This window comes from Triplophysa dalaica, chromosome 10, assembly GCF_015846415.1.
Source record: "Triplophysa dalaica isolate WHDGS20190420 chromosome 10, ASM1584641v1, whole genome shotgun sequence".
NCBI classification, from domain to species: Eukaryota; Metazoa; Chordata; class Actinopteri; order Cypriniformes; family Nemacheilidae; genus Triplophysa; species Triplophysa dalaica.
The window spans coordinates 11,168,449-11,195,342 of record NC_079551.1 but is presented as its reverse complement, the minus strand read 5'-3'; the positions used below and the strand labels follow the sequence as shown (position 1 = coordinate 11,195,342).

Sequence of the window (26,894 nt, the reverse complement as noted above, 5' to 3'; positions counted from 1 at the left end):
TAACACACGCACAAAACAGCACGATTGAAAGGAATTTCAAATTATTGAATCAAATTATTGAAGTATATTTACTCATAATAATTGAACTTATTATTTAATGTGTTTTTTCATAAAACATTACATAGTCTTATTTTGTTTTTTGCCCTCAACATTTAATGAAATTGCTTAAATAACAATTCCATGGGGGCAAGTTACTTCATATGCAAGTAATACAGGGTATGTGCAAGTATAAACTGTAATTGTACAGTTTTCTGTTTTATGGGTGTACTGTAATTTCACAGTAATGGCTATGTTATTGTATAATTACTCCACTGATCATGTAGCAAATAAATACCTTATTTCTCCCTAAAATTGTTTTCCACCACAACTGGCCCAATATATAATCATACATTGAATAATTGGAAAGAAAAACACAGAAACCAAGCAAATGCAAGTATTGTGTTTAATTGATGCTGATAATAAAATCTACTCAAATGCAGCTAAAATAAATACAATGTGAAAAGAGGTACCAAAAAACAATGACACTAACATTTAGACAACAGAAAAAGCAACAAAAACAAAGTCACACAATACAACAGAAACATAAAAATACACTGGATACTATGCAACAAGTAATGTCAAACAATAAACTAAAAGCAAGAAAAACTGTAAATAGTAACACAATACAAAAAAAACAGCAACAATAAACGTATCAACTAAATTCATATATTAAGGATTAAATTAAAACAATGTAAAAGATTTAGTACATAAACATATAATAACAGAAACCAATAAACAAACTGAATAAACAAACAAGAGAAAATAAAGACAAAAAGTATGTTTACAGATGTGCAAATATGTATCAGTCAAATAAGTTACGAACAACCCTGTAAAAGATGAAAACATTTAATTGAAACCCAAGTTTAGTAACTTTTTTGACCTCCAGCTCAGTCCTCCGTGAACATGAAGGATTTCTTACTGCCTCTAGAATAAAAGCATACAAATACAGAGTTAAAAATATGATTAAAGAAAATGCATAATAATTACAGACATTTTAAACTACAATACACCATCAGGCCTAAGAGTTTTACATTTAATTCATGATTTCTTTGTAGATGTAAGAGTTCCAGCCTTTAATGTAAGCGCTTACCAATCACAACAAAATCGGGGATCCTATTTTCCCATGTACAGCTCTCCTTTTTTGTACTGCCTCTAGAATAAAAGCATACAAATACAGAGTTAAAAAAATATGATTCAATAAAATGCATAATAATATATATCAAATATATATGTATTGTATATATAGTATAAAATCTAGTGAGTGTAATCTCAGTGCTGTGGTATGTTACTTTGATAATGGTTAACAAATAAAATGTTAACATTTGTAATAGTTTATAAAGTAAAGGTATTTTTATCTTGAAGCTGCTTATTCAGCTTATTTAGGTTACTTCCCGAAATAAAACCCTTCCCTGTCCCTAAAAGAAGCTTGAATCACATAATGTTTTGATTCATGCGCAGACCGATCGGCCTATGACATCATAGTACCGCGATACCTTGTTGTCTCACTTCGATTGGTGAGAGGGGCGCTGTTTATACGGTGCCGGTCCTCTAGAGGGAGCCATTAAACAAGCAACACGTGCTCGTTCCCGGCGGCCGTATGAGCATCGCCGTTTATAAAGTTTTGTCTGCTTTAGAAAGTAACTAAGATATCTCGTTTAGGGTGTTCGTAACTAAAACACTTTTATTACAAGTGTAATATCGATTTTCAACAAACTCCAAAGTCAGAAACCGCAGTTTATCTTTAACAATTGCCATCTCCTCACGTGTGGGAGTTAGGGGAGGAGTCAGCCCAAACCAGAGGGGAGGAGACGGGGGGTCATTACAGAAATGTCGGTCATTCATAATGAGGTACAACACTACTGCCTCGGAGCTAACTTGAAGCCTTTTAAAACACCCCGCACTCCTTCAGACGAGCGTTTATTATCACGCGCATGACTTCCAGAAGATGGATGTAAACTCCAAACTCCGCGGCGTCTTGACCTGCATCCTCCAGGCGCTTCTGTTGTCATCGGCCACCCTCCAGCCCTTCGACCTGCTTTATAATAACGCAGTGGAGGCTTTTTATAAAGGGGACTATGGCGATGTAGTGCGGTACATGGAGAGCGCGCTGAGCAGTTTCTCTGAAGTGCGCGAGACCAGGATCAGCTGCAGGCTGAGATGCAGAGACCAGCATCGCTTTGGTGACTTTCAGATCGAGGAGGCTTTCTTCCAAGTGATTCTTCATAGGGCGAATTGCATGAATGAATGCATCGAGAGAAAGCTGGGCGCTCAGTCCATGCATAAAGTGAGCGATGATGTCATTCAAGATTTCAACAGGAGAATTCCCTACAACTACCTGCAGCTCGCCTACAGAAAGGTCGGTACGATGCGTTAGATGCGCAACAGGCTACAAATAAGGAGCTGAATGCTGATTATTTTTCTCGCTCCTGAAATATTGTATATATTATATATAATTGCGTTCTTGAAATGTTTCTTTCGGTTACGCAATCCTGAGAACTACCGTAGGACCCCACGGGTTACAAAGGAAGGTTCTGGAAACTCTAGAAAGTGTGTCTGCACGCACGTCGCGTAACGTACTTGCACAATAGCTGCAATTCAATACGTTCGTTAATTGACTCGCGATTTAAAGCGAATAAAAAAGCACGCAAAGATGCGCAAAAGGGTTTTCTCGCTTTACGTAATGTTGAAATCCTCACGAAGTTGCCATAGATACCAAAATACCAGAGCTCGCCACAGTTTCCACCGCAGTAGGGCAACTAAAGTGCAATTTTACGATTTGAGAAGATTAACGGTGGTTTTATTATAGGAAAAGCTTGATAACATTCTTTATTATAGTAGGCTATAATCTATACTTCAGCACACACGTGTTTGCACAGCTATCTTTATGAGGACACACAGTGACGCAATCTCGAGCCCCTTAACTCTTTACTCTAACCCTAACCATCAGAACTGAGTACCTGACCCTAAACCTACCTAAACCAGATTATAACCTAAAACCAGGTCTTGACCCTCAAACAGCCCTTTAAAGGGGTCTCAGAAAGTGAGGACCGGCCAAAAGGTCCTCACTTTACTCTCTTAGTCCTCACTCTGCTGGTTTTAAAACTCAAACTGGTCCTAGTAAAGATAGTTGTACAAGTACACACACACACACACCTGAGTTTACTTTCCCTGCTGCCAAAACACAAAAGAAAATGTAAGTTATAATGGGATTTGTATTGGCTTTAATGGGAAGTATAACGGTATCTACTGGTATGTGATGGATCTATGGTATCCCAGATTAAAATTAATTCTTCATCATTTTATTTTCATGGAGACCATTAAAATACTAGAAAATAGACATTTTAAAATACCATTTAACACATGTGTACCATTTATAAAACCATTACAATAGAAACCATCTGTGATGTTTCAATAGTTTTTTTCAGCAGGGGTTGTAAATGCTTTTGTTTGCTATAGTATTTTTGTGATAAGCACGAATACAATATTAAGCAGCACTTGAAGGGATTTGTTTGAAGTCACATGTGGAGTGCTTCATCAAATCTCCTGGAAATAAAATACTGTAAGAGGGAAACAAACGTTAAAATTAAGTAAACGTTCAGCAGAATTTATTTGACACACTCACCACCCGGCTATGTATCTCCAACACATTTTAAGCTATGATGTGTGAAATTCTGAGAGCAATGCTCAATTCTCAACACGTTCCCATGACCCAAGTAAATTATGAATAGAATATGCTTCTTATATCAAAAGCTCTTTAACATTTGACTGCTTTAGTCAGGTCAGCAGCTGTAACCCTTTCAGAGATGGAGAGATCAGTCAAAGCTCCTGATTGGTGGATACAGCAGGACATCTATTCCTGTTTATGGGGTGATGTTTGTGAAAATAAATAACATTCCACCTCTCCTTAATATTTTACCCACACACACCCCTTTTTCCTAGCATGCCCCTGGCATAATGAGGCTTTTCGGCCTGGACGTCCACAGGCGCCAACTGTTTCTCCATTAACAAGCTTGTATGTTTGTGTTCTTACTTCAATCAGCATTGATCTAGGCAAATATTTTGTGTTCCTTCTTGAAGTATGTTTGCTTTTTTGAAGGGAAAGGCAGCAGCTTGTTTAGGCTTATGAATGGACGGTTTTTGTGTCAGCGGTTCTGCCCCGTGCCGCTTCATCATAGTTTCCCATAGCTTAAAAGATTCGATCAAGAGAGATGGACCAAGGCTCCGCAAGAGCTTTATTAGGTCTGTGGTCAGTCAGGTCCCTTTTAAATGTGTATTGGCTTAAACTTCAGAGAAGATCAGTAAATGATCTTTTCGTAGACAGTGTAATTATATGGCTTGTGGAACTTTTTATTTAGAGCGTAGAGAACGATAACCAGATATAAACTTCACCCATAGGCAGGCACCACAGCTTAATTTTGTCAGTGTACGTTCGCTAACCGCTCAGCGATGGCTCCTTTGAAAATGTGTATGTTATGTGACCAATATCGTTTTCACCCTACGGCAGTGATGTCCACTTTAAAAAAATTAGGATGTCTAGTTTGCCAGATCCCTTGTTGAGTTAAAAAAAATAGTTCGCCCAAAAATGACATTTCTAAATGAAATTTTAGTGTTGTTTGAACTGCACCGTTAAACATTGACTGTTGTCCCACTCCCAACAAAATCTCAAATGGTAATTTTAACCTATTTTATGAGGTAACTAATTCACATGGATGTCCGGCACAATATTACAAACTATTTTACGAGGTGGCTAAATCGTATTAATTCGCACGACTTCAGAACAATAAGCTTTCCTGCAACTGATGTAAGGTTTAGGGGTGGGGTTAGGCGAGGGCCTTCAATATAGTTTTTTTCTAATAATCGTATGTTCTACGAATTGGCGACCTCGTAAAATAATTACGAATTCATGTTTGAACAGGTTGGAATCTCATTTTACGCTAGGGAGGATTAGATTAAGAGGTTGGGTTTTATTATTGTATTTTCCACAGTCGTATGTTTTTGTTTGATTCCCATCATACGGATGTACACAAATTAGCCACCACATAAAAAATACAGTTAAAAAACGGTAATATAGTAATGATATAAGATACAAAAGGAAAATTAAAGGTTTTCATGTTATTTTACGCACACATTTTGAAGTTTATTTCTGTAATCTGAACTTTTTTCAAAAATACCTGAAAACTGTTAAATAATACCGTAAAATGACTTTTTTTTTTACTGTGTACTCTCCATATGTTTGCGTATAGTGCACCTGTATTGAATGCATGAGTGTGTCAGGTTTCTCCGGTCATTTTGTTCATGCCCATGGCAGCATGGTTCTTTCTCTGCCACACATCATCTGAATGGATGATTCTGAGCGGATAACAGCACAGCAGGAATGTATCGGCACGTTGCCTTACTTCGTCGCACAAAAAATGACTCCCTGTGGAGTAAGTTGAAGCAAACACCACCACTGAATTGCAGCTGCTTCCAATAGGCAGAAGATTCTGCAAAGGGAGAGCGGCCTTGTTACGATGATTTGTATCTTTGGGGGTCTTGATTTTCCAAATCACAGGACCAACAATTGTGTTTAGATATCAACTTCAGCTAAAAGTCCTTGCAGACATACTCATGAAGATCAAGTCGTAGACTCTAAAGGATCTTGTTAATTCTTGTTTTATGTTGCATCTTTCTCTTTGTGGCAGATTTTGGCCACATGTCAGAACTAGTGCTTTGATTTTACTCCGTCATACAACTCTGTTTGATATGTTGTGACTCTATAAAGAGATACTGTAGAAAAGTCAGTGTTGGTCTGGGGTCACAGGAAAGACCCAGAACTGGCAAAGCTCTTGAAGAGAAGGACTCTTGGGGGAATTTTGGCAATGCCTGGGAACGATCCTGCTCGAGTGGAAAAAGGGGATGCAGGAGCCAGGCAAACATCTGTTTGCTCTGACGAATGACTGTCTGGAGTCTAGAACAGTTTTCCATTGGTGGCTGTTCCTCTTGTTTTCAATGAAAGTATGACTTCCACTTACATAATGAAAAACAGTGGTTAACATTACAATGATGTATACGAAATGGTTGGATCTTTTGTGAACATTCTTGATAGTTTTCGTCTCTGTTTATTTATGGTTTTATCTCCTCAGTTTGGCATTCTTCATGAGTGATGTTTGCCGATTTGTTGGTGTTGTGTACTGACATTGAAGACAATAAAATAAAACAAAGCCCACAAAGTAGCCTTGAATATGCTGAATTGTCATTTTAACAGCCAGTTTCTTCAGGTCCTGTGCTGAGATGCTTTTCTTATTGGCTATTTTTCCTCATTATTTAGTCCAAATCATTAATATTTAGTATAGGCCATGCACAATTGCAAGAATGTTTTAATATATATATATTTTTTTAAGAAAACCAGTCATAAGAGTCATTTTTTCATCTGAAAGCTGAACATTATAGGGTTTGTGAGAATAGGACAATATTTGGCCAAAATCTGGAATCTGAAAATCGAAATGTGATCAAATCGACAATTTTGACCCATACAATGTTTTGTCGGCTGTTGCTTGCTACAATATACCCTTGCGACTTCCCTGTTGCAAAAAACAGCATATGCTCGGTTAGGCATGTTTTGAAGCTGGTTTGACCACCTTAAACCAGCTATGGCCCAGCACAAACCAGCACACCAGCATCAAAACACACCAAACTAGCATATGCTGTTTTTTTCAAAGGGTTATGACTGGTTTTGTTGTCGAGGGTAACATATTTGATTAAAAATGTCAAATTTCTAAACTTGTACATCACTTTTGGACACTACTTTATTGGTGTACTGACTTGTTAGAAGGTTCCTCAACATCTATCAAACTTTACAGCTGTATTTATTCTTATTTAGTGCACACTTAATATTTGTAGCTCTGTGCTAAACATGATCTTGTGCTGTAGACCTCTGCCAGAAGTGCAAAGGTACAGAAATCCATCAAAACAGTGGGTGTACAGAGTGGGACGTGGGTGTACAGATGATCCACGGATGTGGGTTGGGTGTGTGTCAAAGAGCAAAAACAGGAAACACTTTCTATTTCGAGCAAAAGGAGGTTTTGGATGGAGATGTTTTATTTCCCATTTATTTTGCCTTTGCTTTAACAAGGCTTTAACCTTTAGAAATACGTGTATCCAAAATGTTAATTCTGTCATTATGTACTCGTCTTCACGTCTTTCCAAACCTGCATTTCATTTTGGGTTCCTTTGAAATAAGTCAAGCAGGTTAGGAACATTTTGTTTTTGTACATTTTGTACCAAACTTAAAGGACATTCTTTCATTATATTTCTCATCCTTGTTGATTGTTAGATATTTTTATAACTTTATCACTGCCTTAAGTCATTTTAAAGGGAATTTGCGTGCACAGGTTGGCTTTCATTTACTCGATCCTATTTGATTCAGAGCGACACCCCTCCATGTGTCCATATGTTTGTAATATAACAATCCTATGTACTTTTCCATTACTGCTCACATTGTCGTCAGCAAGTTCCTGAGTGACTAGTATGTTTTGTCGTATAGGGATTTGAAGGTGTGTTCGGTGAAGAAATAGAAATACAAAACCACTCTAGGAAAGGTCAGGTGTGTGTCACGGGAAGGGGGTTAAGTACCTGTTTTATTATTAGAGGATGGTTAATGGTTACAGTGGAGAGTTTCCTATGCTTTTAAACTCTCATGTATTTAATCTTGTGGGATTTGACTTAATGCTGGAGTGTCATGTTCACTACACACCTGTAAGTCTAAACCTCACTAGTCTCTCAAGTGGGACGTATCAGGAGTGTGAGGTTTCAATTCTATAACATTCATTAATTGTTGCAGTCCAATTCAAGTTGATTTCAATAGCAAAAATTCATTTTCGCAAGGGTTTAGCTGTGCAAGACTTGCCACCAGATACCAGGGTGTTCTGGATGGTTGTTAGGGCTTTGTTGAGTGGTTGCCATGGCGGTAGAGGTTTCTAAGTGGTTGGTTTCTGGCACATGTCTAAAAAGCCCACCCCAAGACTCCAAGATATTCTTGTCTCTAGATAAGTCTTTTATTGTCCATTAGGGTGAGATTTGTTTTTTCAAGCACATGTGGAAATCATCAGGAGTTCGGTATCATTTCACGAATAAAAGTATACAGTCTTCCCCTTGTGGTAGACCGACTTTAAACACAGACAGCACGTAGTCTCAGCACGTCTGCGGAGATGATGAGGTGAGCTCATTGCTGTGATGATGTGAAGGCTCCTGCAGGATGTGAGTCATGTGTTAAAGTGCTGGAAGCCACATTTTGATCTGGTGGTTCAGTAGTGGGAGAAACAGGAGTCCCATTCACTAACATCACAGATCTGCGGATACTCAAGTCAATTTGAAGCGTGAACGCTGTGATTGAGTTCGGTTGGGTCAAGTTCCACATTGCTGGTTTTACCACCCCAACACCTGGATTCTCGTGTCTGTTTCTTTCATAAGCCTGAATGTAGACAGGAAAATTGTATTTGATGTTATTGTGTAACAACGTCATAGTTGCTCAATTTTGTATGTGTTTTTTCATCTCTGACATGTCAAAATACGTTCTTTAGTTGGAAAATGTCAACCAATTTTGCCTTCGCTTTGGGTCTGCTCAAGGACCATTGAAACAACTGTTGGCTTGAAAAGTCCATCTCCCCCTACACAAGAATATGACTTGTTATGACAAGTTATTTTTAAGACTTCTGTGGAATCTTCGAACCACAAAGTAAACTTAATCAAACAAATAAAATATAAAGAAAAACGAAATCATTTGGGACCATGTGAACCATCAACAAAAAATACACCGCTGCAATGAATTATTATTATTTCTTTCCAGTGTTTTGAAGTATCTCATTTACATTTGTTTGGTCTTTACAGCTTGACACAGAGACAGTTTATGGTTTATAAATTTAGTTTTACTGATAAGTGGCTTTTTGGCCAGGTATTGTTTTCAGTAGCAGGTTAAATCATGTAGCTTTTGGTACGGTACAATGGAGAAGGATTTATCTTTGGTGTCATATCAGATTTCACAGAAAACCACAGGCTACTCCTTAAAACATCAAGGAAATATAATACAGTTGGCCTTGGGCCATTTGTTGTCCTTTAATTGTGTAATGATATTACTTTCCATTGCTTTCTACAGTACTTGATATATTCCTCCTGTAAAGACTGGTTAGTGTTTTGCTGGTTAGTGCTATGGCGTTAGTCTGCACGGTCAAAATATGTTTCCCAGCAAGGTCTTGTTGATGCTTGTGAACCAGCATGGGCTTTCTGGTGAAGATGGATGACCCAAGCTAGTGAAAATGCTTAGAGACACTAGTAAGCTAGTATTCCATGCTTGGAACCAACACCTACAACAAGACATATCCAGGTGACCATGTTTCCATAAGTTAACCTAGAAACAGTTATTAGGCCAAGTCTAAATTAGAGTATTTATCACTGGTTGGGAGCTCTCTGTGGTAGCTTTGGGCATCTCTTCATAAGGAAGGAATTTTTACAAGGGGCATTGATGAAGTTTATTCCATTTCGCGGGTGTCTTGAGCAGATGGCAGGCTGAATTACTGGAGGAGGTTCAAAGGTACACAGATGAACGGTGCATCAAATGTGCCTGATTGAATTTGCCATTTGATAACAATTGAAGACATGGAGTGTTTTTGCCTGTTGTCAAAACTAGTCCACAGGGTTCCCAACATTAGTTCTGCAATTCCAAGGAAGTTATTTTGAAAGATGGTTTACCTACACAAAATTCCAAATTCACAGGTTTATAGTAGTTTATGAGCTCAGTTTACGTTTTTAACTATCAGACATTGAGTTTGGACAGCTTTGACAGAAAGTGATGTGTTTTATGTTGTTGATTTATGTGAACGTCCTGCCAGGAGTTGTGAGGTTAGCTCAAATACGAGTATGAAGTGCTCTGTCAAAGGTTTTCTGGAAGACGTCACATCACACAGCAAAAACACCATAAGGTGTTTGGATCTGATTTCCGCTTGCGGTTGGATGCATTGAGCAGATGCATGATGCTGGTTGGTAGCAGTGAGTTAAACCAATATTTAGATAGAAAATGATATTCACAATTCATCTGGGAGGTCTTTTGATCAACAGGCTGTCGCTTTTTTCCATCTGTAGGGTTTAAAAGTTTGCAAACTCCTTCAGGTCCCTTTTAAATCCTTTGCATGATTCATGTCAGCCTTCCCCAATTCTTCAAACTCTTCGAAGCCAAACCCAGGGACTGTGTGGCTGGGTTAGGAGGACGCACTGACATTGGTCTTGTTAAGAGCTTAAAGTGGCAAAACTACTGCATAGGCTCTCAAGATTAATATTAGATTGGAAAAATTGCCTGTGATACGCGATATCTAATGTGAAATATATAACTCTGTGAGGATACTGTAATAAAACTTTTTCATTAATATTAAAGGCACTCTTTCTTATGAAATCCTATTCTATGAACTTTCCTAATTCGCAACAGCAGTGCAGAATTTTACACATGAATTTATGTGGTCATTCCCACACGATGTGAGATTGATAGACGTGCAAAATCTGTGTGTGTTTTCAATCACTGTGATGTCTTTTGGGAACCCCTCCTGACTGCCTTTACCTTCAGTTCACCCAGTCTTAAGGCCTGTAGACATGATGCATCTCAATGAGATTTGACATGTTTGAGGAACCCATGCTATTCCCATGCGAAGACCTGTGGATTGCTTCAAAGCAGTATTTCACTCAGAGAAATATGAAAATTCAGTCAACACGATGGAATGCTAAACGATAAAAGTAACGAATAGTGATGCGAACAAGCCCCAAAACTAAAGGAAAATCCATAATGTAGATTCAGGCCTGTATTTACTGTGAGTATTTGAAGTCATTTGATAGATTTCTTCGAGGAAAAGATTGAAAGTTCACCCACATATAAAATTCGGTTTAAATATCTTTGTTCTGATGAACACAGAGAAAAATATTTGGAGTAAAGTTTGTAACCAAACTGTTCTTGGCCACTATGGTAGGAAAATTACAAGGATAGTCAAAATGGCCCCTGTTTGCTTAGAAGCATTCTTCCAAATATCTTTCTCTGTGTTCATCAGATTTGGAACAACTTGAGAGTGAGTAAATGATGACAGAATTTTTTGGGTAAATTGATTCTTTAAAAGCACGGTTTAGGGTTAAACATAAACATAATTCTAAATTTACTATTTCTTATTGACAATGAACAAATAATGACCTGTTTCTTGAAACCTCACCCAATCACTGTTCTGAAAGCAAATTCAGGGTCCTGTTCTGACAATTACTGATGCCCCTGGGCTTTGCACAGAAGACAGGTATTGTTATCGTTTAACTATAGCTTTCTAAGACGTGACTTTTTGAACTTCCAGGGAAAGTCAGGCGTTTCCCATAAAGCAGTCAACAGCTTTATAATCGAGGTGAAAATATCCTAGTGGAAAAACTCACAAATGCTTCTTCCAGCACGTTTCTAAAGCGTTTACAAAGCGTTGTGTCAGATCCAAAACCACAAGTCAATAATCTCATTCCTAGCTACCTGACACCCTCGACCTGTGTTCCCCGTTCTCCTTTTAGATACTCTGATGGTAGTTGGTTTTGACCTTTCATCAACATGAAACACAATGAGACCACCAGTCTGAGTTTGGACATAAAACTGCAGACTTTCCATCTGTATTGCACATCATCTATCCTCCCTAATTAAAAAACCTGCAAAATAACACCATGTCTTACTCATCTGCAGTTTTTATAAATATTGTATCCAGGATTGCTCGATTGCTCGGCAACAGACATTATCAAGGCAGAAAGGGAAACCCAATACTCCCATCTGTGCTTATCTTCCCACGTGTCGGCAGCTTTCTACATAACTGTCTCGATGGCCGCCTGAGAGAGGATTCAAAGAGACAAACGCTTTAGCAGTTGTGATGTTGTAAACTATACGCTGACTATAGGAGTGAAAACCCCTTTTCCTGGACAGTGAAATGCACTGTTAATAAATCCGTAAAAACAAAAACAGTAATCTGGAGCGATAGAAAAATACTGTGAAATTCAAGGATATAAGGATATGTGACAAAACGATTCGCCCACTTTTCTTGTAAATTTGCTTTTTTTTTCAAAGACAACTGTAAACTTGTAAACTATACACCGCTTATAGTAGTGAAAAGCACTTTTCCTGGACAGCAGATTGCACTGTCCTATATAAAAGGAAATTTTCTGGCAGCTGGGGAGCCAGAAATAAACCGTAAAATAACAGTTTTTTTCCCTGTAAAATTATATGTTCTAATTTTTCTTGTAAATTTGCGCTTTTTCTGTATTTTATGTTCTTCAGCGCATTTCGAAAAAACATTAAAAACCTGTAAAAAACTATAAAATGCAAGTGTGTGAAACAAGTTATTTATATGAGCTGTATTTCAAAGTCCCTCCGATTAGGAAATTGAAGGGAAAGTTCACCCAAAAAACACTTTACTTACCTTCATCATGCCTACAAAATATTCACCTTTCAGATGAAGTTGCAGTTTTTGATCAAAAATAGGTAACTTATGTCAATGAGGGTTGTTTGCTTACCAAGATTTTGTCGAAATACCTTGTTTTGTGTTCTGCAGAAGAAAGAAAGTCGTACAGGGTTGGAACGACACAATTATGAGTAACAAAGTTGTATAAACCCTCTTGACCGTGTCTCTGCATACATTTATGTCAGGGCCTAATTGCAAGATACAGTACTTCCATTTATTTACAGATGTAGGCTGTTATTTTCCCTTTATGGAAATAAATGGTTCTGTGTTTACTATTTCCATACCCACTAATGAAGTCCACATTTAAAGATGGTTTTCATCGTAAAGGAATAGCTCTAGATACAGTACGTCATTGTGCCTGCGGGTGCATATAAAATTGTGTAGTCTGCTGACGGATGCTAGACGGATGCTCTTAGCCTGTGGGACAGACATATGGTACGTTATTAGTCTGAAATGTCTACATTGAATCACTTTGTTTGGTTGAAATCATTCACAGGTTTTTCCGCAGTTATTATGTTCGGCTATTACCTACAAAGCCGGAAAACTCATCGGGTCCAGCTGCTGTTCGTTTTACGGTCCATAAAGACAAACGCGTAGCTGTATTGAATAAGACGAAAGGGTCGTTTTTCTTTGTTATGGCTGCATTTGAGAACGGAACATGTTTTTGCCCAAAGCCGCACCTGTGGAAAATCAAGGGGCTATACACAAGTAAAAGGAAATAGCACACAGCCGTCAGTTTTCTGTCTGGATCGTACCTTGTTGTAAGAATTAGATGATGGATGATTCGAACGCATGCTCGACTGGAACATGTGCTTTTTCCATTGTGCATTTGCCTGGCAGCAGCGTATGATCAATGTTTGATCAACAGTCTTTCAGAAATTGCTGAGGGCATGAGTTGCATTTCCAGTATTTGCGTTTAGTCTTGTTTGGGAAGACAGAAGTATGGCAATAACGTTGCTGGTCTAAGATACACATTTGTTGCGGATACAATGCGGTAGAAGTACATACAGAGGTAAATTGTCATCCCAACACTATTTTAACACGTGTTGGACTTGGTACAGTACATTAAGGTCATCTCTTTTAAAGGGAAAGTTCACCACAAAATAAAAATTGTTTCGTCTCTCACTTTCATCTCATTTCAAACATGTATGATTTTCAATCTTCTGCAGAACACAAAAGAAGGTTGACAACATTGGACCCCATTGGCTACCATTGTATGGACACAAAACCACGGAGACATTCTCAAAACATCTTGTGTTTTAGAGAAGAAAGGGTCACACAGGTTTTGAATGAAACCAGGGTGAATAGTTTTTTTTGGTGCACTGACTCTTTAAGAAAACAGCCTCTGTCTCCTCCAGCTTTTTTTCTTGCACTTATGGATCATTTGATGTCATACTTGAACGCTGTACTTTTTGAGCACTGGTATTTCCTTCAGGAAATGCAAATCGTTTTATTTCACTCACCATTCCAGTATATGAGGAGAATACAGGCTATATAAAGAATGCAAAAGGTCGGTCTGTAACTTGTTCTAGAGATTATTCTGATGCTGAAAACAACTTTTAGTTGTTTAGTGTAGTTAGAAGTCCTTTATAAAATTATAAATAGATCCTTGAAATGTTTCTTGTAGGAAATATATTTAGAGCATCAGTGAGGTGAAATTCTTTTTAAATCACATTTTCCATCTAAACAGATGTTTAAACCTCCTAAAGCACTTGGACGGAAATCGCATTCAGCAAGAAAACAAACGCCGCTTTAAATTAAACAGATGCGTTATTGTAAACTCTGTGCTCATGAATGCCATTTTATAGCACATGCTGTATAGCTGAGGAATGTGGTGGGCTGTTCATTTGGCTCTGCCAAAGCTGTAAACAATTGTACTCCGTATCGCTTGAAGATTAAGCCGTGCATCCCTGAAAGCTCCTCTTAAAAACACGTCTCCACATCTCTCCAGAGTATGTGAAAGCTTAAATGGCCAGGAATTATTTAAAGTGATAATTCACATTTAAAATTGTAACACATTTCCATAAAATACCCATTAAATGTATAAATATTAAAGTCGAGGAGCTTTGTGTTTGCTGGACAAACTTTCTATTTTATTTACCAGTGAAATAACTGCGTGAAAGTAAACAGGAACATGATATTTTGAGTTCACTGGCCTCATGGATGGGGGGGTGTTGACATTTATAGCAAGAATCTTCAAATATTTGTGTAACGTCACCAGGCCGTGTTTGAGAGTTGGTATTTATTCTTCCTTCCTTTTTAGCTTGTGAAGTCCGTCTGGTAGATTTTGACATGCAGAATTGAACTAGCTTAAATAGACGTGTCATCATCATATGTAATGCTATAGTAGAGCAACCAAAAGTAGCCCCGCCCATTGTGAATTCTGATTGGTCCACCATCCCACTCCACAGTTTAATTGTGACCAGATATATTATGCATTGCTAGATACTTGCATTGCGATATACACTAATATGTATGAGATGATTTTGTTTGCAGTGAGGCTTTAAGTAAGGGTATGTGAAAATACTAAAATGCAAGAATTAGGGGAGACCAGCATGATAACAGATACTACAATGTTCTTTTCAATAATGTAAGAGCTTGTTATAACTATTTGGCTGTATGTGGAGTTCTTCTGGAGTAAATCTGTTGTGTCATTCTCATTAGAAGTCTCCCCACAACACAGCTTTTGGAAACTATTCCCAGATGTTGGGATTCAGCCCAAGTCGGATGAGAATGTAAGCAGCTATGATGGATTCATAAACACGGTTTTGCTTAGTGAAGGAGCATAGGATTATCCTATTATCAGTCACACTTTAACTGTATGTATCAATGATCATAACGATGTCCAATACTGATAGAACTGATAGCCTAGCTAAAACAAGTTTTGATGGTTGTCTGGTAGTCCAGCATTGACCTGATAGAAACCAAGCATAACAGCTACCAACTTAAACTCGTTTTAGGTTGATTTTTATTGATAGGAGAAAGTCCTTTTGGTCATAGTTTCAAGTAGAGCCATCACAACACATTTTCATCAGCAAAGGAAACATATTGACATGGTTTGATTTACCCCTGACTCTTAAAGTTCCGGTCATTGTGGAGATCATACAAGACATATGAAACCGATTACTAGCTTAATTTTTACAGTTTTTTCTAGCTCTGTGCTTCAATACATATAATAATATGAGAACTTTAGAATCAAAAATAAGAGCTATGTTAGTATTGAGATTAAAGGACCAGTGATTGAAATTTAGATGGATCTAGTGGTGAGGTTGCAAATTGCAACCAACGGCTCACTGCAACCCTCCGCCACTGTAGAAACTATTATGGTGTATGTAGACGGAAATAGCTCATTCTAAGGTAATAAAAACATTACCCTTTATAATGTAATGACATAGTTATATATTATATTGCATTTCTGTCAATAGATCCTCCAAAATTACACACTGGCCCTTTAAGATTTAAGAAGTTTCAGCTGTATTGGTTGCACTAATGATTCTAATAACTCTGGATGAAGGTTTTTAGAGAAGAAAGGCCTCCTTCAAGCTAAATGTGCAAGATATTTGGATTGTTTCCGTACAATAAAAGCTTTCAAATTACACGGATTGAACCCAATATTTGTAGTCTTGCCTGAGCTGTAAAGTTTCTGACACTTAAGCAGAGGATGGTTTTAATGAAGTTGCCATAATTGTGTCCAGACACAACAAAGGCAGTTGCGGTTTTCTAATGTCGGCGTGTGCCGCAAACAACAAAAAATCTGTTGAAGTTTGCTTTTAATAAATTGCAGGATGAAAATCAAATGCACTGCTTACTTCAAACATTTGAGTTTAGAAATACAATATCAACCAAACAACAACAATTTTTAGGACAAAACAAACTCGCATCCTAAATTTAAACCAATCAATGCATAGACTTTTTAACGTACAAGTTCTTGAAATCCCTAAAGTCACATTTCTGTCCAGTCTGGGTGGCCAGTGGAACTGTCTTTCCACTTGTTTTCGTAAGAGAAGTGTTTCAGATCCTGCCAGGCGTGACCTCTGAACTCCTGAAGTCGTTCCAGATCAAGTGTCCGAAGGGTTCCCGAGTGTAACAGACTCGTTGCACCGGCAGGGGACTCCTGACAGTGAGGTCTTCACCCCACAGGTCAAGACCCTTGATCCTCTGAGTCACACGGTGTGGTCACGGAAAACCTGTAGTGTTTTTCTGCCCCATTTTGCCTCTCTTCCACTATAAATATAAGAAAAGGCAAACATAACTTACATACTTGGATCTGAGTCATTCGGGTTTATTTTGGTGATTTCAGGTCTCATTCTTTGTTTCTTTATGGATTTGACAAATTGCTCGGTATGGTAGCATTAACAGTCTTTGAAATAATATAAGCCAAGGTATTAAGGTAATAAATAATATCTCGTATGTTTTGCTTACCCCACTAGCACATGTTTTTGTTTTCAGTGTAAATCTCACTACATTTTGTTAGATTTATAGTGAAAGACGGAATTTTCCAGTGGGGTCAGAAAAGCAAATTGACAAATATATTGATATCTTCGCTGTACAACCTGTTTCAAAAAGACAGTTCCTACCCAGAACCAGTGATCAGTCTGACTTTGACACGAAATTCTGATACTTTAACAAGTGTCCTATACACCATAACGTTATACAGTCATCATTATAGCACTGTGTGGAGTGAGAATGTGAGTTTTTTTTATTATTTCTGTTTTATTTTTGTTGTTTCATTCATTTATTCATCAATTTACTAATTCATTTGTTTGTTTATTGATCTATTTATTAAGTAAATCCAATCAAAGCGCTTTCTGCTGCCGGGTTGCTTTTTTTGGTGCCGTTGCTATGGGGAAGTAATATCGGAGCTCCATTGATCATGACTTGTCGTCGTTGTGGTGCAAGCGCTTAACTCAAGGTAAGCCTACCCAGAGTTGATACAGCTAACTCAAATCAGCTGTTCGGAAACCAAAAACTCAGTTTCGCACCTCAGTGTTAATCAACTCAGAGTTCACATTTAAGCTTGGAATGTTCGAACTTGAAACAAATAATTTTACTGAAGTTGGTACTTGATCTGAAAAGTTTGAGAACCACTGTATTCGTTTAAATCAAAGTTATTTAAGTTTGCTAAAATTAAAACTTTAAATTGTTTCTGTTCATTGAAATCAAATAAAACATTGACCTTAAAATGATTGGAAAAACTTCTACTAAAGGAAATATTTACTAAAGGAACTGTTTTCTCAAAAATAAACTGAAATAAATTTAAAGCACTAAAATTATAATGATAAACAAAAACTAAAATAAAAGTTTATAAATCTTATAAAGAAACATAAACCAAGAAATTATAAATTTACAAAAGCCTTTACAAAAATTGCTAAAACTTTAACAAACATTTACAAAATAACGAAAAAGCTAAAAATAAAGCTAAAACATAATATAAACCTAAATCAAAACTCTTAATAACCCTACTGGTTCAAATCAATTATATTTAAATAATATTAAATAATTAAATTAATTAAATAATAGTGAATAACTAACATACTTGTATATTAGTAATATATTTCTCAATTTTAATTAGTCGTGGAAGAGTGTAACATCAAAACGGCCTGATTTTATTTGTGGCGTTTGGGTCTGTTTACACAAAATGCAATATTTTGATGTCACTGCACCAAAAACAGCCGTTGCTTTAGTTTTCATTACATCAGCTGTTTCTGTGAGAGTACTTGGCTGAATATGTTATTTATGTGCTGTGGATTTATCTGGCCTCCCTCAGCCAGACTGTTATTAAATGATCCACTCACATAAATAAAAAGCGTTTGATGCGAGAACAGGGCCGATGGTGACCTCCTGACATAGCTGTTGCTATTGATCAACATACAGTGTATAGAGGGTTGAGAGTGTACTTACACACAGCTATTAGAGGCAAACATGGAACATATTATGGAAAAAAATACATTTGTTTTTTTCGTTACATGCTGCGCAATTTTCGGCTAGTTTTATGATGAGTGGTCAATGGGCCGGTGTTGTTACAAAATTATTTAAAATAAAAGACATGCAGATTTGAAATAACATGAGGGTGAATAAATTATTAAATGATCAAAAAAGAAATTCGGTGAAATCCCTTTTACACTCTTTTTCTTTCTGAATAAAGGCAACAAAATCAGTTAAATTCATTCCATCTCAGAAGAGGTAACCCCCCGAGTGCCCCAAGCCAGCAGCTCTTACTCACTGGTGTTCTGCGGGGGGTCTTGATGGGTCCCATATGGAGATGCTGAATGAGGTTCATGGGGTTCCACTTAGCTTGTTCGCCGCAGCACCAAGCCAGGAGTATTGCTAGTATTCGCTACCGTCAAGATCTACATTTCTCCAAAGATAACAGACCCTCAGCCCCCTTCTTTGGTCCCCCTGGGTGAACTAACCTGCCTCGTACTGTGATCTGAAATTAGGACGCGAGCTTTGTGTGCTTTGGATGCTTTCAGAATTGGCCTGGATTGAGATGGTTGTAAACCAAACATCATTAAACTCTTTCCACGCCACATATTTTGGCTTGATAAAAGATATTCATCTGCAGTTCAATTGAGTTTAAGTTTAGATTTATTTCTATAGTGCTTTGTTTTGCATACAAATATTGTATGTAAGAGTGTTTGTATGACTGAAAAGATGATTGAATTGATGACAAATACATCAAATTTAAGACTTTTAATGGTTTGTGTTCTGATTGGCTGTTTTTGTTTCACGTACTGAAACGTGTGGCATCACGTCTGGTTTAAACTGTGTTGTGAGATGTTAAATACTGAGTTATCATCAATCAGACTATTTTGCTTATTGTGTGACAGGAGGTTTTGTTTTGCTTTTTGTGAATTCTGTGGAACCTTATAGCGAAACAAATACAGAAACGGTGCCAAAATGTTTCTTTAAATAGTCTGCATGAATAGTTACTAATGCATGTTCTGGAAGAAAGAGAAAGTGTACATGTCTAAAACGTATAAATCAACTATTCATTACAATAGTTTTACTTTGAGGACTTTTTTGGTGTTTTCAATAGCAGATATATCTGGACATTTATATTATCTCGGAGCTACTATGTAGAGATCTGTTTATTTTTAATCTACACTTAAGCATGACATCTTAGTAAAGACCTCCCATCCACAGACCCACACATGTCAACGATAGCGTAGGCAAATCTTTCATCACCGGGCAAACAGAGCCTCTGCTTTCCCAGAATGAAAAGAGCCAATACAGTAGCGTTTGCTTATTTTCCTGCACTTGCAGATGGATGTGCTACATGAAAAAATACAGTACATGAGATCTCTAGGGAGGAATATGAGGGTGCTTGAGATTTAGTCTATTTGGTGGGAGAATGAATGCTTGCATTGTGCAGGCGAAGTGATACCGTTTCTTCCTTTATGCCTGTTATAAAGCTTTCTTTAGTATACCCCCCTAGTCCAACTGACTTTGTTTCCAACCCATGTGCTGGCATTGACATACTTCACTTGACAAGAGTCATAATGATGAATGAACATTAAGAAATCTAACTTAATCCAACTTAAACTTTTTTGGTTACAAATAAACAAGAACCAGTTTTTGAGCATATAAGCAGCGTCTCCCTACCTTAAAGCTATTCACAACTGTAAACTTATAATAATCACTTAAAATTTGCGTGGCTTGGTCTGATTTCACAGGAAATGCAAGTTGTTTTTAAACAAACTATAAGTAATCTGCAATTTTATGTTTCTAATAAAGGTGATAGAGAGACAAATGTTACAGATTGCAGCTTTTAATTTTTTGCCCCATTACCAAACAGTTGTTATGGAAAAACGTTTTATAGTTAAATGTCTAAATTAGGGATGCACCGAATGTTCGGCCACCGAAAATATTCGGCCGAATAGCGATCATGCCCTTTTTTGCCAAAAATGGATGTATAATTTTTACCGAACTCTGACACGGCCAAAGTAAGTGGTGCATGAGCGTTAAGTTAGAGGCGCGCGAGCTTGACTAAAGCAGTTAACATGTCTGCTCTGTGGAAACACTGTAAAGTGTCTGAAAAAGCAAAAAGGTGCTTATATATTTATGAATCATCTTTCATTTGTTGTTGGTTCATCAACTTTGTTGCACTTACAGTTAATAAATATACACTTACAGTCTTTTAGCAGACGGTTATGGCCTATGGCTATTCGAGAAGGGCCATGAAAAGATAAACAAATATTTCGTAATGTATTTGTAACTTATATTGTGCTTTAGTTTTCTGATTGTCTGGTGATAAAATGTTCAGTTTTAAATAAATATAAAAAATTGAATAGTTGTGTTACTATTTTTATTGAAAAGCAATACAAAAAAGTAAAAAGCATATTCTATGTGATAAAATGGGTAAGCAAAAAAAAATACATGTTCGTTATTATTCGTCCTTCGACCAAGTGTTGCACATCAAATTCGGCTTTGGCCAAGAATTCTCATTACGGTGCATCCCTAGATTAAATGTACATATATACATATATATATACATGTATAAAGTTTATGTACTTTATAATTTAATACAATTTTGAAGATTTTATTGCATTGTATCAACCACATTTTACTGTAAAACAGGGTAAATATGAGTTCACATGAATTAAAGTGTATGGCCCAGCGGGGAGTCTGGTCATTAGGAAGCCAGCATGAGTCCAGGGCTTGATCCGCACTTATCCGAGGGGTCTGGCCTTTCTGCAGGAATGTGAGGGATGTGTAGAGAGTGCTGACTCACCTCTCAGCTACAGGCCAAGAGATGGCTAACATGAAAGACAATATGCAGCCACAGGGCAGCACCGGGAGACTGCATTTATTAGATATGATTTACTCGAATGATCTTGCTTGTTCTATAAACACCATGCACTGTGCTGTGTTTTACCTTTTCTGTGTTTCTCTGTTTGACTTATTTTTCTCCTGTAAAGGTGCTTTCACAAAGCACATTGTGAAAAGCGCTTTATAAATATAATTGATATGAATTGAATTGGAAGAAAGAATGGTGAGTTGAAAATAAACACAGGTATTAATCTAAACTGATTCTTTCTTTTACTATGTTAATATAGTAAGCATTTAATATACAATGAATGTTGAATACGCTGTCTAAACAAAAGAATCGAACAAAATAACAGTGTGGAGTGTTTGAAAACATTAGAAAACCAAATCGGATTCACGTGTAGTGTGAACAAAGCCTCAGTGTTTCGTACATTGCTTTGAATTAAAGCCTGCTTGCACCTACCTTTTCTTCTCCAATTACGTTCAAGTAAACAGACCAAAAGCCGAACATCTCATTTTTGTAAGAAGGAACCAAAGAACCCTTCTGAGAACCAGACCCCATCCACACAGGTTTCCATTCATCTGCGGTTTTGTGTCTGGACGTATACAGTAGCCGGATTATCACAGAGCTATTTTAACTCTGCGCTTTTTCCAGTTATTCTATATTTTCACATACTTGCGCTAATGAAAGGCCGTCTGTATAATCTGGCTTTAAAGACATTCCTTTGACATTACCTTATTAAACCAACATGTGTGCCGACTGGGTGTGACACAGGCAAAGAGAAAAGACCTAGTGTGCTGAACTGTCAATGCCAGGGCTAGTGTAAAGAGGCCACGCCCCAAGAGTATGACATCATACACAGGATTCCCACAAGCCTGTTCTGTGGTACACATGTAATACGTGGGGCCGCTTGACTACGGTGGAGAATGTTCAAAACGCTCTTGTGATAGACAGGTTGCATGTTGAATGGGAAAGAGGATTTGTGCAAAATTGTATGGATAGTCATCAGAGTACACTGTATGGAATATTGTATCCCACAATGCATTTCGACGTGATGAATGATGCTGTCTATATGAATAAGCACACTAAAGGATGCTCACTCGCCTCAACATGTTCACGGTCTTGGAGTGTTTTGACCAAACCCCCTGTCAGGGTGGAATTTCTCAGAATATAAATGCATCTGCGGTGCCAAAAACATCCCGTTGACATTCTCTGACTGCTTCGCTATAAAAAACACTCTCTAAATGAGACTTTGGCATCGGCTGTATCCCACATCAAGAGCAATGTTTTCCGGCTTTTACAGCCAGCTAGTAAATGGGTTTGTACACTGGCTGTGTATATTAAAAACGAGTTACAAGAGCCACAGGTTCTCACTCTGGAAAATATTTATCCAGATAGGCACAAATGTTAGTCTAAAGTCTGTTAAAGTCATTAAAATAGCTAGCAGTTCATTTCGATATGCGTAGTTTTTTTTTGTCAGCGATCCGCGAGGTTTATGTTTGATATACAGAAACATGAAAAGAAGTATGTTTTAAGATGTAACTGATTTACAGAGAGAGTCTGGTTTAAGAAGACAATGTGGAATAGTGTGTGGATTACTTCAGCATCCGTTGAAGTCATTTAGAGTTGAACTAAAGTTATTGTCCACATGACACAAGTGTCTCAACACGATCGATGAGTAACAACTTTGTTTAGTGTCCATTTCTTCGGTCACATATATGAAGCTTTTGGAAACTTTTTTTAATGACGTAAAGCTCCAAATGCTAGCAGTGAGGCTTCTCTGTCAGTGAGGCTCTTTAAACTGCTCGTGGGATGAAAACCTCTATTGTTTTGCTGTCATCATAGTCATAAAATTTTTCAACACCATTAAACTTTCAATAATTTTCAGCACCACTAAATGAATGTTTGTATGAGAACTTTAATAGTAACAGAAGTTTAGTGGTGTCTTGTTTTAAGTCTTGAATTTATTTTTAGTGTCGGAAAGATGCTACTTATAATGTGAAATAAAAACTATTGTTTTTGTTATAAAAAAGTACATACATTGTACCGCATTAAAAAACAGTACTAATGAGAGCCAGAAGTGGTCATTGTTGTGATCATCAACAGTCTTAATTAAAATAAAACAAAGCTCTACTATCAATTTAAAGGTACAGTGTATTATTGGCATCTTGTGGTGAGTTTGCGAATTGCAGCCAACGGCTAACTCCACCCTCCCCCTCTCTCACTAGGTGGCTGGCAGAGGACTAAGATGTCGTTATGTTTGTGATGTAGAGCAGTTTGTCCGTTTAGGGCTACTGTAGAAACAACATATCGAATTCCATGTGAGGGGACTCGCGCTGTACGTAGATAGAAATTCTTTTTAAGGTAATAAAAAATAATGCTTCATTATGTAAGATCTTTATACTTAGTTATGTATATTATATTGCATTTCTATCTATAGATCCTCAAATAAATACACGCTGGTCAATTAAGAATTTATTTGTTCATTTTTTCTTATGTAGCATTTACTGTATTTACATTTTAATGTGTTTACAGTATTTACTAACATTATTCAGTCAACCATCTCTTATTTAATTTTACAAATGCAGCTGAGCATCACTAAACTCGGCACCTCTCTTGGTGGCTTGTGGGTAATATCAGCCGTTTGAGTGTTCATGGAGCTACACTTCGAATTTTGACTTTGAGAATTTCAACATACTATGATTTGGGATACATTCCTTCTAATTTCAAATACTATTTAGGATGGATATTATGAGAATTGGGACGCATGGAGCGGGTCCAACTCACAGCCTAGTTTGGCCATTTTCCATCTCCCCCGTGAACTCTATGATCATTGATCTGTGATGTTTACAGGATTTGTCAGGGCATGAGGAGTTTTTGGAGGTTGACCGAACCTCTGTGGACTAAACTCACCAGGTGACTGAACATAAGATCTCAGTCAGACAGAAGTTTTCTCATTGGCTTTTGGAATCTGAGCTGTGGTGGTGAAAAATCTGAACCGGTCAGCATTTGGATTCAACACCAAAATCCCCTGTATCCAATCAGTGTCCTTCCAGTTCAGTCGGCAAGGAGGGAGATATAAAGAATTTGAAGGAATGCGGTCGACGCCAGTTTGCACTTTGGCCTTTCAGAGGAAACCAAGCATGTCCCCCTAAGCCTTAAGCCTCACTGCCTCATTCCTGACAGATAACAGATTCCTTGGCCAAGTCTGGAAAAAGAAAAAAATGAGGTTGATTTGTTTTATGTTCTGCTTAGTTTGGACCTTAGGTTTGTATATTTGAGATTTGCGAAATGTAGAGTTGTTCATCAGTTTGTTGTTATTGCACATCTTGATGTACTTTGCTTTAAAAGCTTTGGAATACAAAAGGTAAAGGATCTTTGTCATTGTTTGGCAACGCCTCTGTCATTTGTCATCAAATTTTTAGAGCGTGTTTCATACATTATATTGTTAAAGGCGGATAAAAGCAAGTGACGACCTCCTCAAATGTGCAAAACAGATTTTAGGTCTGCATTTCATAAAGGGCTGGAATAACAACATCTGATGGCTTCTGTGAATTTGTTTTGACGTTTCTCTCAGAACCAAACAGAATCCTCTGGAATTGTAATCATATATCAAACAGTCCCTAGTTCATTCATTAAAATCCATAAACACTATCTGAGGCCAAAAGTTGAAACGATTCCCTGATATTAAAGAGCATTGCATTTCAAGAGTGTTTGATTTATGCTGCATGGAAAAAGCACACTTTGTGAATTTAATACTGGAATGATGATGAAGGGACCGTGTAAAAAGTACAAACACGCAACATGTCTTTTTTTTCTGCAACATGAAACAATGTTTTGCTATGTATTCTTTTTTCAAAGTTTCTGTTTTGTGTCTCTTTAAACAGCTTGGACAGCCGGATAAAGCTGCATCCGCCGCTCACACGTATTTCCAGGCCAACCCTGAGCATGTTGAGATGGGCGAAGACTTGGAGCAATACAAAGCCATACAGGGCGTAAAAGAGGAACATTTAATTGACCGGGAAGCTCGTCCGCATCAGGTGAGTGTCAGTTGAAGATCAAGTGCACAAGCTTGAATTAAACGCTTCGACATCCGTTACTGGTCTTGGTACACTCGGTATCTACACGGACCAAAATTATAAACGCAACACTTTTGTTTTTGGCCCCATTTTTCATGAGCTCAATTCAAAGATCGAAGACATTTTCTATGTACACCAAAGGCCTATTGCTCTCAAATATTGTTCACAAATCTGTCTAAACCTGTGTTAGTGAGCACTTCTCCTTTGCCGAGATAATCCATTCACCTCACAGGTGTGGCATATCAAGATGATGATAAGACAGCATGATTATTGCACAGATGTGGCTGGCCACAATAAATAGTCCCTCTAAAATATGCAGTTTTTTCACACAGCACAATGCCTCAGACGTGGTAAGTTCTGAGGGAGTGTGCAATTGGCATTGCAGGAATGTCCACCAGAGCTGTTGCCCATGAATTGAATGTTCATTTCTCTACCATAAGCCGTCTCCAAAGGCCTTTCAGAGAATTTGGCAGTACATCCATCCGGCCCCACAACCGCATACCGAGTGTAACCTCAACAGCCCAGGACCTCCACATCCAGCATCTTAAGCTCCAAGATCGTCTGAGACCAGCCACCATCGGTTTTCATAACCAAAGAATTTCCGCACAAACTATCAGAAATGTCTCAGGGAAGCTCAACTGCATGCACATCGTCCTCATCGGGGTCTTGACTTGACTTATTTGAGAGAATTAGGCCTTTGGTGTACATAGAAATAGTCTCAGATCTTTGAGTTCAGCTCATGAAAAATCAATTCAAAGTGTTGCGTTCATAATTTTGGTCAGTGTATCTCCAATCGCACGTTTCATTGTTGTTTCGTCTTCTTTTATAATCCATAGTTTAAAATTTGAACTCTTGTTTTAGGGTCATTGTTTAATGATGTGTAAACGCAGTCAATGTCTTGAACCGGAAGCATTGTTGTATTTTCAGAAAGCCTTCTTTGCTGGAGTAAAGCTCTACGATGAAGGAAACTACGATGGGGCGGTGACCATTTTCGAAGAGGCTTTAAAAGAGTATTACCGCGCCGATGTGGAGTGTCAGGCCCTCTGCGAAGGGCCACATCACTTTCAGGAACAGGATCATGTTTTGTACAGATACAGCCTCAACGAGTTGATCTCAGGTACACATGCTTTTCTACTCTTTTTCTAATCATTTTCACTTCCTCTTTACATGGTAGATCTATCATCTATGCTTCTGAAAGGGTAACTCTGGGAATTTTTCTGGCCTCAACTGGCTTTTTGGATGTTCTGTTGTGGTTATAATGTTGTTATTTCTAAAGCTATTTGTACTGCCACCATTAATGGAGATATTTTCTTTCTCTGACCTCTGTGTTGTGACCTTGTGCTAAGATTTGAGACAAGGAAGTTGTTTTTCCAAACCATGCTCAAAATCTGGCATTGTTGTGTCTAACAAGTCAGTTCATGATTATCCAACAACCAATACTTTTAAATGGTGTGACATTTTTCTGTAGAGTCGTCCTGGTTCAATGTCTTCTACATAAACTGTATACTGTATTAATAA

The 26,894-nt window shown here is 37.6% G+C and overlaps 1 protein-coding gene across 2 annotated transcripts in view; it reads left to right on the top strand.

Annotated features, from left to right (window-relative positions):
- p3h2 (prolyl 3-hydroxylase 2) overlaps positions 1–26,894 on the top strand; it is a 41,147-nt gene that overhangs the window by 4,672 nt on the left and 9,581 nt on the right. The window contains exons 1-3 of one of the 2 annotated variants that reach the window (XM_056759851.1): positions 1,600–2,395; positions 25,185–25,337; positions 26,304–26,493. In XM_056759851.1, the coding sequence (XP_056615829.1) occupies positions 1,985–2,395; positions 25,185–25,337; positions 26,304–26,493 (754 nt within the window). In that variant the 5' untranslated portion in view covers positions 1,600–1,984. Of the gene's footprint in view, positions 1–1,599; positions 2,396–25,184; positions 25,338–26,303; positions 26,494–26,894 lie in introns of those variants that run through there. The other variant, XM_056759852.1, reaches the window with a different exon arrangement.